Raw genomic sequence first — 10,964 nt, forward strand, 5'->3', positions numbered from 1 at the left:
CCCACAAAAAACGATGGATGCCTTTGCCTTTCCTCTCCAGCTTTTGCAAAAGCTCCTGATTTACCCTCCTCTGAATTTGGAGGAAGGCAGGGAGACCTGAGTAGTAACTCTGAGCTTACACAGAGCCCTATCTGTGTTCGCTGGGGCTTGCCATGCGCCAAGGAGCATCTGGCCTCTTGTTAACCAAGGGTCCATTGGTCTCCAAGGCAGCCCCCCAAAAGGCTCCCTGTTCTTCCCTGGCAAACTACATGCATTCTTCTCTCAACTAGAAGGAGCTCAGAGAAGAAGAAGAAGAATACAATGTCCTCATAAATAATAATTTCTCCATAAATGTTCATTTTCAAGGCTACAAAACAGAGCTCTGGGAAGTAATCCATTGTAGTTCTTTTGGCCTACAATTCTCCAGCATGTGGCTGTCTGGGGGATTCTGGGATTTGCAGTCTCCAAAACGGGACTACAACTCCCAGAACCCTCCCCACCCCACACAGCTCTAGCTGGGGACTTGTAGCAGGCCAGAAAAAGTAACTTCCCCAAAGTCTGCAGGGCCAGGGCTGGGCTGAAGGTTGCAGGGCCCCTTGGAGGAGACTTAATGGGGGAAGAAGACAAGTGGACTCCAAGCCCCATCAGGCTTTGCGCCTGGGCGCCGTTTCCAATTGGCTACCGGCATCCGGGCGCCTGGCCTTGGTCCCGCCCTTCGTGCCAGGAACGGCGCTGATTGGCTGAAGGCTCTCAAACCCGGAAGCGAGCTGGGAAACACGTGTAGAGTGCTGGCGGGCTGGCAGGGAAGCCAGGCAAGGCAAGGCCAGGATTTGGGGGGCTTTTGGGGGGAACCCTTGCCAGGTGGGCCCAATGTCCTCACCGCAAAGGAGGACGAGGCACCCCGAAATGTAGGACATCCCAGAAGATGTAGGACGTTGCCAAATAAAAGCTACAAACCCTGAATTAAGCGTAGGCACAAGGCTCTTGCAAGGAGCCCAGAAGGCCTTCTAACCACGGAAAGGCCATCAGAAGGAAACACAAGGCATGCCACGCAGTGTAGCTGCAGAAAGAATCCGGTTTGAGGGCGCTTTAACTGCCCTGGCTCAGTGCTGTGGAATCCTGGGAAGGGTGGTTTTGCGAGATGATATCAGGCCTTCTTCTCTGTCCTTATTGGCAGAAAGCATGGCTTTGCAATGGCTCAGTGCCTGAGGCAGCCATGGCCTTGGCTGGGTTGGGCTCCAGGACATCATCCCAGGGATACCTGAAACCTGTGGCTGCTCAAGTCCCAGTTAATACAATGGCAAAGTGAAATGCAGTGGCCCCTCCACAATTTCTGGGGTTCGGGGCGAAGGACCCCCGTGAATGTGGAAAAAACACCTCTCTAGGACTCTCCAGGGTCTCCAATGCAACTCTATGGTCAACATCTGCCAGGCGTTGATCATGGACTCATGCTTCAAATGCCTAAAGAAGTGTTTCTGTGGTGGAAATTCCTTTTTGAAATATAAAAGCTATAGAAAGATGGAGTCACTTTTGTCAGCCAGAGAGATAGTTTTGAAATAAAGGCTTGGAGTTACTAGAGGAAAGGAATAGTGAGTGCATCTTGACCTGAATGGAAGCTGGCACCAGTAGAAAGACATAAGATAAACTACTGAGATAAGGACATCCAGAAGCAAGGTTAGAAGGAAGGCTACAGGAGGGGGTAAGGAGTGATGATGCAGTTTTAATGTATGCATGCATTTCCGTTCTGATTGTAAGAATTCTATATGTTTAAATTGTAATTAGCCAATCAGGTGTATTGAAGAAGCTTCTTTGTCTTGAATAATATAAAAAGAGCCATTTTGTCTTGTTCGGGGTTCTCAGCTTTTGGAACTTGAATTCCACTGAGTTCAATGTTTTCCTTTGTCGACAAATGGAAATAAACTTATGGATTTTCAATTACTAGGTCCTCTTGCTGATCCTATTGATATGCCAAACCTAGAAATCTAAGTTTCCTGAAATTTCTGTTACATTTCCTCTAGGAATGTCTGGGTTCTCCAGCTCAACTCTGTGGTCAATGTCTGGCAGAGTTGTGCTGGAGGACCCAGAGAATCCTCTTGTTTGTTGTTGTTGTTGTCGTGTGCCTTCAAGTCGTTTCTGACTTTTTGGGGTTCCTGTTAATCAAACTTAATCAAAACCGCAAATAATCACATCTGCAAAAGCCAAAACCATGGAGGGCCAACTGGAAAAGAAAGGAAGGAAGATGAAATAATATGGTTTCCCTTATATAAAACAGTGTCATTGAGCTTTGCTTTGGGAATTGGTATTTCTTGGAATGATTTGAAGCCATGGATGGTTGAAACTGTGGATAAAGAATTGGTGGAGAGGGGTTGCATTTTCTAGAGAGGTGGGATATAGATAAATTATTATTACTATTATGGCTGGCTGTAATGAAGGCTTTGGGGTCAGATGCCACTCTTAGAGGTTTTAGGAGGCCCCTGGAAGGGTCTGGCTGATGGGGTCCCTTCCATTGTCTCCCTTACAGGTCCGTTCCGCGCCACCTTCGCCCTCTTTGGGATGGACGAACAACAGACCCAGGAGCTGTTGGGCTTCCTCCGTCCTGAGACCCGCTTGGACCTGAAAGGCCGGGCCGTCCAGTACCTGACGGGGCTCACAGGCAGCCCTGAGGGCCGGCAGCTGTTGGCCACCCAGCCAGAGGTTGTGGAGGCCCTGCTGGCCCTGACTGGCGACACTGCGCTGCCCATAGCCAAGGAGGCCTACCATGCCCTCATCAACTTGGCTATGGAGCCAGCCGCCCAGAGGGCCCTGGCCAAAGGGCTGCCCAGCCTCTTGAGCCACCTGCTGGACCCGGCTTCCCCACTGGCTGACCAGTCCTGTGCCTTGCTCTCCAACCTTTCCCGCGAGGAGGCTGCTGGCCGGGATCTCTTGGCGGCTCTTCAGGCGGAGAGGTCCAGGGGGCTGGTGGCCCTCGTGGATGCCTTCTGCGCCGGAGGGGGCTTCAACCCCCAGGCCAGCCTCCACTACCTGGGACCCCTCCTCTCCAACCTCAGCCAGCTCCCAGAAGCCCGCCAGGTCCTCCTGGACCCCTCCAGGTTCGTTGGGGGGACGCCTCTGGGTTGTAAGGTGAACCCTAAAAGATACAAAGAAGGGGGACTAAATCCTAACCAATGCAAAAGGAGCAAAGCAATGGAGTATATTGTGACATTTTATTATGATTATTATTATATAACCCAGTCTATAAAAATCAAGTTAAAGATATGTTTATACATACAGGGGTATGAGTGATTAAAAACTCAGCAGGGTTTTGTAAGAGCGGCTTACAATATAAAAATAATGGCAGAACAAAATGGTGTCCCATATATATGAGGCTGAAAGAGCATGACTTTTCTAAGGTCCCCCAGTGGGTTTCTATGACTGAGCTGGGATTCAAACCCTGGTCTAGTGCTAGTCCAGTGCTTGCACCACTACACTTCATTGTCAACTTCTGATGGATAATGACAATAGATTTGCATTGGGGGACCTAGAGATTCCTAGAGATGTGCTTTCTCAGGTTAAAAAATAGTTGTTGTGGGGGGGGGATTGCAGATTTCCCACTTTCCTGGGGGTCTTCTGCCCCTAACCCCAGCGAATGTGGAGGGCCCACTGTAGCTTTATATCTATCATTTATTTTAATGGCATTGCAACTTTTGTATCAATAGGCTTTGTGTTAATGTGTCGTGAATCCCTTGGGGTCGTGTGCTAGGAGAAATGAATATTGACATATACCCCGCCTTTCCCCCAGAACAGCATTGGTAGGGAGACCTTTCTGCCAAATCTGGAGTGAGAGGGACCCTGCAGGGTTTGATGGTGGTGGCTATCATCATTGTGCATCTGTTATCTCACCTTCTCCCCAAACTTGGGGCACAAGGTGGAATGAGGACCCCAGGGTCAGCGGCGTGTGGGGGGTGGGCAAACCAGGCCTTCCCTCTTGAAGTTTGGGGTTCTCTAGCTGCACCTGGGCCGCTTGGCAGCTGCGCTAGAAAGCCCCTTTGGCTTTGCTGGGTCTGAAGCGCATGGGACGAGGGCGGGAGGGTTCCGGAGCCCATGTTCCCTTGCCCTTCCTTCTCCTAAGCGCTCCCTCCTCTCCTCCTTTGCTTTTGGCCCAGGTGTGTGGTGCAGAGGCTGCTGCCGTTCACGCAGGATCCGGGGTCGGCTGTCCGAAGAGGAGGGGTGGTTGGCACCCTCCGGAACTGCTGCTTCGACTACCGTGAGGGGGGCCCTCGCTTGTGGGGGGGGTGGGGGTCTCGCGGGGGTTTGACGAAGGATGGGTGCTTGGTGGGTGAGGTTGTCTTCTTGGGAACCAAGATCCTGCTTGCTGCTGGCAGAATCCTAGAGTTGGAAGGGACCCCCAGGAACCGTCCAAGCCCCCTCTTCTGCCATGCAGGAAGATGCAACCCAAGCCCTCCCGCTGGCAGATGGCCATCCAACCTCTCTTTCAAAACTTCCAACTTCCCTGGTTGCAGCGCTTTCCGGTTGACATATTCCAGCTCATGTTTGGCCATGAATCGCAGAATCGTAGAGTTGGAAGAGGACCCCAAGAGCCCCTTCTGCCATGCAAGAACTCACAGTCAAAACATCCCCATTGACAAGTGGCCATCCAGCCTCTGTTTAAAGACCTCCCAGGAAGAAGACTTCACCAAAACCCTTACTGTCAGGAAGTTCCTCTTAATGTTGAGCTGGAATCTCTTTTCCTGCAGTTTGAATCCATTGCTCTGGATCCTATTCTCTGGAGCAGCAGAAAACAAGCTTGCTCCCTCCTCAATGTGACATCCCTTCAAATATTTAAACAAGGCTGTCATATCACCTTCTGCAAGCCAAACATCCCCAGCACCCTAAAGTCTCTCCTCATAGGGCTTCATGGTTTCCAGACCCTTCACCATTTTAGTCTCCCTCCTTTGGACACATGGCTCCAGTTTCTCAATGTCCTTTTCGATTTGTTTTCCCCAGAACTGGAGACAGGATTATTCCAGGTGGGGCCTGAGCAGAGCAGAATAGAGTGGCCCTATTGCTTCCCTTGATCTAGACACTATACTTTTATTGATGCAGCCTAGGATTGCATTGGCCTTGTTAGCTGCTGCATCACACTGTTGATTCATGTTCAATTTGTGGTCTACTTGGACTCCTAGATCCCTTTCAAATTTATCAGTCTCCTTAAGCCAGGTGTCCCCCATGATCCTATGTCTGTGCATTTCATTTTTTCCTCCTAGGAGTGCAATGGCTTCTTCCTGAGTGAGACCATAAGCCCAGGTTTACTCTTTTCCCAGGTTGCCACGAGTGGCTTCTGAGCGAAGAGGTGGATGTGCTGCCCTTCTTGCTGCTCCCGCTGGCCGGTCCGGAGGACTTTCCGGAGGATGAGATGGAAAGTGAGTCTCCCTCAGAAGAGGAAGTTGAACCTCCTTGGTGGGAAATTCGGCTCTACGCCAGCCCTGCAAGGCCTCCTGCAGCATTATTAGGGAAGGCTGGAAACAAAACCAACAAAATGTGGTTTTGTTGCTGTTGAAACCATCTTTTTTGTGTGGTTCCAAACACATTTTTTGCATTAATGTGTAGGACAGACATAGAGTTGGCCCTTCATATCCACGGGTTCCTTATCCATGGATTCAAGCAACCAGGGCTAGGAAACAATTCGAAAATAATACCAACTCCAAAAGCAAAAATTGGTTTTTGCCACCGTTTTACTATGCTGTCATATTTAATGGGACATGAGCATCCTCAGGTTTTGGTATATGCTGGTGATCCTGGAATTAACCCTAGCAAATACCAAGGGCCAATAATAATAATAATAATAATAATAATACCCCATTGTATTTAATGAACTTGAGCATCCATGGATTTTGGTATCCATGGGGGTCCTAGGGCCAAACCCCAGCGGATCCCAAGGGTCCACTGTAGTAGTATTAGTAGTCGTAACAATAACAGTAATATCGCATTGTATAGAATGGGCCTTCAGCATCCATGGAGGGGGTACTGGAACCAAACCCCAGCGGATCCCAAGGCCTAATAATAATAATAATAATAATAATAATAATAATAATAATAATATCCATTGCATGCAATGGGACATGAGTATCCACAGATTTTTATATCCATGGGGGGTATCCTTGGATACTAGCAGATACCAAGGGCCCATTGTATTATTATTATTATTGTTGTTATTATTATTATTATTATACCCCATGGTAGGGGGAGGGGGTCCCTGGAATCAAGCCCCAGAAGATACCAAGGGCCAATAATAATAATAATAATAATAATATCCCACTGTATATAATGGGCTTTGAGCATCCATGGATTTTGGCATCCATGGGGTCCTGGAACCAAACGCCAGCGGATCCCAAGGGCCCATTGCAGTGTTTTGTTTTGACTGGGAAGGGGGTTGGCCGGCCCCTCGTCCCCACCTTCCCTGCCTGGGTCATCCTGGCACAGCGGCATTGGGCAGCTGAGTGGCTCTGGCCAGTCCTTGGCTACTGTCCCCATGGCTGAGCCCACGCATGGTCTTCCCAGAGTTGCCCCTGGATCTGCAGTACTTGCCGCCAGAGAAGGAGCGAGAGCCGGACCCGGACATCCGCAAGATGCTGCTGGAGGCCGTCATGCTGGTGAGTATCATGTTGTGCATGAAACAAATATTTGTGTACACTGAGCCATCGGAAAGCAAGGGCACCACTGTCTCAGCCGCCCCATGTAGGCATTTTTGGATTTTGGAGTACTTTGGATTTCAGGATTCCTGATAAGGGAGAGTCATCCTGTATCTGCACCTCGTCCAACACCAAAACGAGCCTGTTTTTTAAAAAATGCAGGTGTGTATGCCAGTTTCTTATTTTTTGGGAGAGTGGGCATGTTTATATATGGGAAGGGATTCAAGACGCTCCTCTCTCGGAGTCTGCTTTGGAGGTTTTGAGTTGTGTTTATTGTATTGCATTTGCAGTATTGCATTGCGTTGTGTTCATTGTATTGCATTTCATATCCTATGTGTTTTATAGAAAAATCTGTTACCTTTGGCTATGCTGGACTATGACCATAATAAGGCATTGATTGATTGATTGATTGATTGAAATGCCCTCCCACTGGAAGCTGGGGGGGGGGCTCTCTTTCATGAAAAGCCCAACATCTTCCTTATTTAGACCCAAGCTGCTTGCTTTCAGGAGGATGTTTTAATGGGGTGGCTGCATTTTTATCATCATTACCAGGCTTTTAACATTGTTCTAAATCAGAGTTCCTAATAGAATTGCTTATTACACTGGCTTTAAAAAAACATTGGTACTTTAAATTGTTTTAGAGGGCTATGCTACAAGCAGCCTTGAGTCCCATACAGGGAAATTAATAATATTAATTAATCAGTTAAATGACAGCCAGTGTGGCATACTGGGTTGAGTGTTGGACTATGACTCTGGAGACCAAGGTTCGATTCCTGGGTCAGCCATGAAACCCACTGGTTTAACTTGGGCAAGTCATGGTTTTCCAGCCTCAGAGGGAGGCAAAGGCAAACTTTCTCTGGACAAATCTTGCAAAGAAAAGCCCATTATAAGTCTGCCTCAGGGGTGCCATGGGTTGGAACAGACTTGCACACAACATACAATTAATATTAGATAATATAAAATCTGCAAGACTTTGAGTAGCTCCTTCCTTCCTTCCTTCCTTCCTTCCTTCCTTCCTTCCTTCCTTCCTTTTTCTGCCTGCCTGGCTTTCTGACTTTCTGTCTCCCTTTGCAGCTCACAGCCACAAAGCGGGGGCGGCTTCTGGTCCGAGAGAAAGGCACTTACGTGATCCTGCGAGAGCTGCACAAGTGGGAGACAGACCCTGGCGTGCGGGCCGCCTGTGAAAAGCTGATACAGGTGAGTGAGGAAGGTGCTCTGGCGTTTGGGCAGTAGCAGGATTTTCCCTCTGGCTCCCAGTGGTCACTCAGCCCCAGGGAATTCTGGGAGAGATCCATGATTGAGTGCAACGTCCTTCTCTTCAGAGTTGGAAGGGCTCCGCAAAGACCGTTTACTCCAACCCCATTGCCAAGGCAGGGAGTGCGTGGCTAAGCCCCTGTCCCTGCAAGGCTGGCCATCAAAGGTGTATCTACACTGTAGAAATAATGCACTTTGACACTGCTCTAAGTGCTCCATCTCCATCCTATGGAATCCTGGGATTTGCAATTTTACAAGGTCTCTTTAGCTTTCTCTGCCAAAGAGTTCTGAATGTTGGGTAGGATAGTGGGGCCATAGCAGTTTAAGTGGTGTCAAACTGAATTGCAGTCAGCCCTCTGTAACTACAGATTCTTCACCCATGGATTACTGCTTCAATATATTCAACACAAATATAAAACTCCTCCAGAAAGATGGTTTTGCAATGTTATGGAATGGGGCACCATTTTACTATGCCATTGTATTGAATGGGACTTGGGGTTTTGGTATCGTTGGGAGGGGGGTCCTGGAACCAAACCGCAGCAGATACCTAGGGTCCACTGTAGTAGTAGTAGTAGTAGTAATAATAATAATAATAATAATAATAATAATAATAATAATAATGCCACTCCATTTTCTTTAATAGGACTTGAGCAGCTGGCCCTCTGCGTTTGCAGCTTTGACTCTTGTGGGTTTGATGCCTTGCAGTTTTGATTAACATGTCCTCTCTAGGAATCTCTAGTTCCTCCAGAGCAGTTCTGCCAGAGGTTGACCATAGAGTTCTCCTGGAAAACCTAAAAGTCCCTAGAGGGAAAACTAATTGGGCATTTGTAGGTCCTCCAGCCTGAGTCTGTGATCAACGTCTGGCAGATGTTGACCACTGGAGGATCTGGAGATTCCTAGAGAGGTGTTCTTTCAGGTAAAAATAATAATCTTGCTTTTTTGTTTATGGGTTTTCCATATTCATGGGGGTCCTTCACCCCTAGCGCTAGCAAATCTGGAAGGACCACTCTATTTTGGAATTCTGGACAATAAGGGAGACTCAGCCTGTATTTAAAAACCAGCTGTGGATGTCCAGCGACTTCTGGTGTTGTTTCCTGTTTTCCAGGGTTGCGGGGAAGCATTTTAGGTGTCAGAATGCTGCAGATGAAGGGGCAGAAAACTAGCCTCAGCTCTGCTGCTCGTCCTGAAAGAGACGTTTGTTCTGCAGAGGCTGCTGCTGATGCTGCTGTTTCCACCAGGGCCTGGGCTTCAGATGGGCTTCACTTGGGGGCCTGAGGGCTCCTTTCCTTCTTTTGAGGCCTGGGTCTGTTTTGCCTTGGCAGGTCCTGATCAGCGATGAGCCCCAGCCTGGGATGGACAACTTACTGGAGGTGGAGATCCCATCCAAGGTGGAGGAACAGCTACGGCGTCTAGACCTGGAGGAAAAGGAGGAGGAAGAAAGGCAGCGGCAGCAACAGCAAGAAGAGGCGGCGGGGAGTGAGGGACCTGCGTCCTGCGCAGAAGGACTACGCAGATAAGGGGCAGATAAGCTGAGCAGTGGGATGGCAAAGGCCACCTGTTTGGGGACACCGGGGCCAAAGCGAGACTTGCCTTTTATGCCCATTGCCCTGGCTGCAGAGGACTTCCATTGCCCTCTGTCCAGGAGAATGTGTGAGAAGCCCCACAAACGGGGACTAGGGCCCGCGTCCTTCGTCTCCTGAGATTCCTGTTCCAAGCTGCCTGGGTTCCTCTCTCACAGAAGAGGAAGAATAGGTTGGCAGCTGCGCTGGTCCTTCCCAGTAAAGGCTTTCCTGGACAGAAGGGCTGTCCGATTCAGACATGCAACTCAGCTCCCAGGTTCCCTGCCTGCTTGCCTGCCCACTTCTGCCATTCAAGGGGCAGGCAGAGAGACTATCATCTACCTGCCACCTCCAGGTTGGCAGCATTTCCCCAGTGATGGTTGTATTATGTCTCTTCCCCATACTCTGCCCTGTTGTTCCATGCCAGCTGCATCTTAATTGGCAGTGCCAGAGCTCTTTCCAGAAAACCTCTCATCCTGGGATGGATGGTGTTCCATGCCTGGTTGTGCATACAAGGAGAGTGCATGCATCTAATGTCTCTCTCTGGAACCAGACTCTGGGGCCACAGTGTCTATGGGGCTTGGCGCTTAAATGGATGGGGCAGGAGAAGTGGGAGGAAATGGGGGCATCCCCACTGGATTTTGAAGTTGTGTAGGACATTTGTGAGGTGGGTCCCATGCCAAGAGAACATGGCTCCCTTGGCCACATTGTGGGCAGGAGACATGACTTTGGGTTGACCCTGAAAGATGGCAGAAGTAAAGATTGGTATACAAGACATGGCAACACACAGGCAACCTTAAAAGGCCCATTTATGCAAAGGGGAGCCATGCAAAAGCAGTGCCTCAAATTATTCTTGTGCGCTAGAGAACTACAGAATTGTTGAGTCAGAAGGCATTTGCAAAGAACTCCCTGCCAACGAAGCAGAATATCCAGAGCGGCCAATATGGCTGAAGAAGTGGGTTGAAATCCACAAGAGAGATGGGTGAATTTGTCAGTCGCTTTTCCTACCCTGAGTTAATTCATCCTTGTTTCTGCATCCATTGTTCTTCTTAAAGAAGTCTAAACTGCTGTGTGCTTTTTGTGCCCATTTCTTCTCTAACATGTACCGTATATATATATATATATATTTGACCCTTTCCTAATACCTTTACGGCTTTCACTTTTGCGGCTTTGGTTATTCATGGATTTTATTAATATGTTCTCTCTAGGAATATCTAGGTCCTCCAGTGCAACTCTGTGGTCAGTTTGAACCAAAAGTTGCACTAAAGGACCTAGAGGATTCCTAGAGAGAACACTCCACTGGGCATTTGTAGCTCCTCCAGCGCAACTCCATGGTCAATGTCTGGCTGATGTTGACCACAGAGTTGCACTGGAGGACCTAGAGATTCCTAGAGAAGTGTTCTCTTAGGTAAAAACAGTGGTTTTGTTCTTTGTTTTTCCCCACATTCATGGGGTACTGTGGCCCTAACCCAACGAATGTGGAGGGATGAGTGCATATGCATTT

The 10,964-nt window shown here is 48.7% G+C and overlaps 1 protein-coding gene across 1 annotated transcript; it reads left to right on the top strand.

The window, feature by feature from the left end:
• Positions 1 to 2,179: 2,179 nt before the first annotated feature.
• On the top strand, positions 2,180 to 10,529 carry HGH1 (HGH1 homolog). The gene is made up of 6 exons (XM_042465581.1): positions 2,180 to 3,068; positions 4,122 to 4,222; positions 5,280 to 5,378; positions 6,517 to 6,608; positions 7,722 to 7,844; positions 9,224 to 10,529. The coding sequence occupies exons 1-6, from the start codon at positions 2,425 to 2,427 to the stop codon at positions 9,416 to 9,418; spliced, it is 1,254 nt and encodes a 417-aa protein (XP_042321515.1). The 5' UTR covers positions 2,180 to 2,424; the 3' UTR covers positions 9,419 to 10,529.
• The last annotated feature ends 435 nt before the right edge of the window (positions 10,530 to 10,964 follow it).

This window comes from Sceloporus undulatus, chromosome 4, assembly GCF_019175285.1.
Source record: "Sceloporus undulatus isolate JIND9_A2432 ecotype Alabama chromosome 4, SceUnd_v1.1, whole genome shotgun sequence".
Taxonomy (NCBI): domain Eukaryota; kingdom Metazoa; phylum Chordata; class Lepidosauria; order Squamata; family Phrynosomatidae; genus Sceloporus; species Sceloporus undulatus.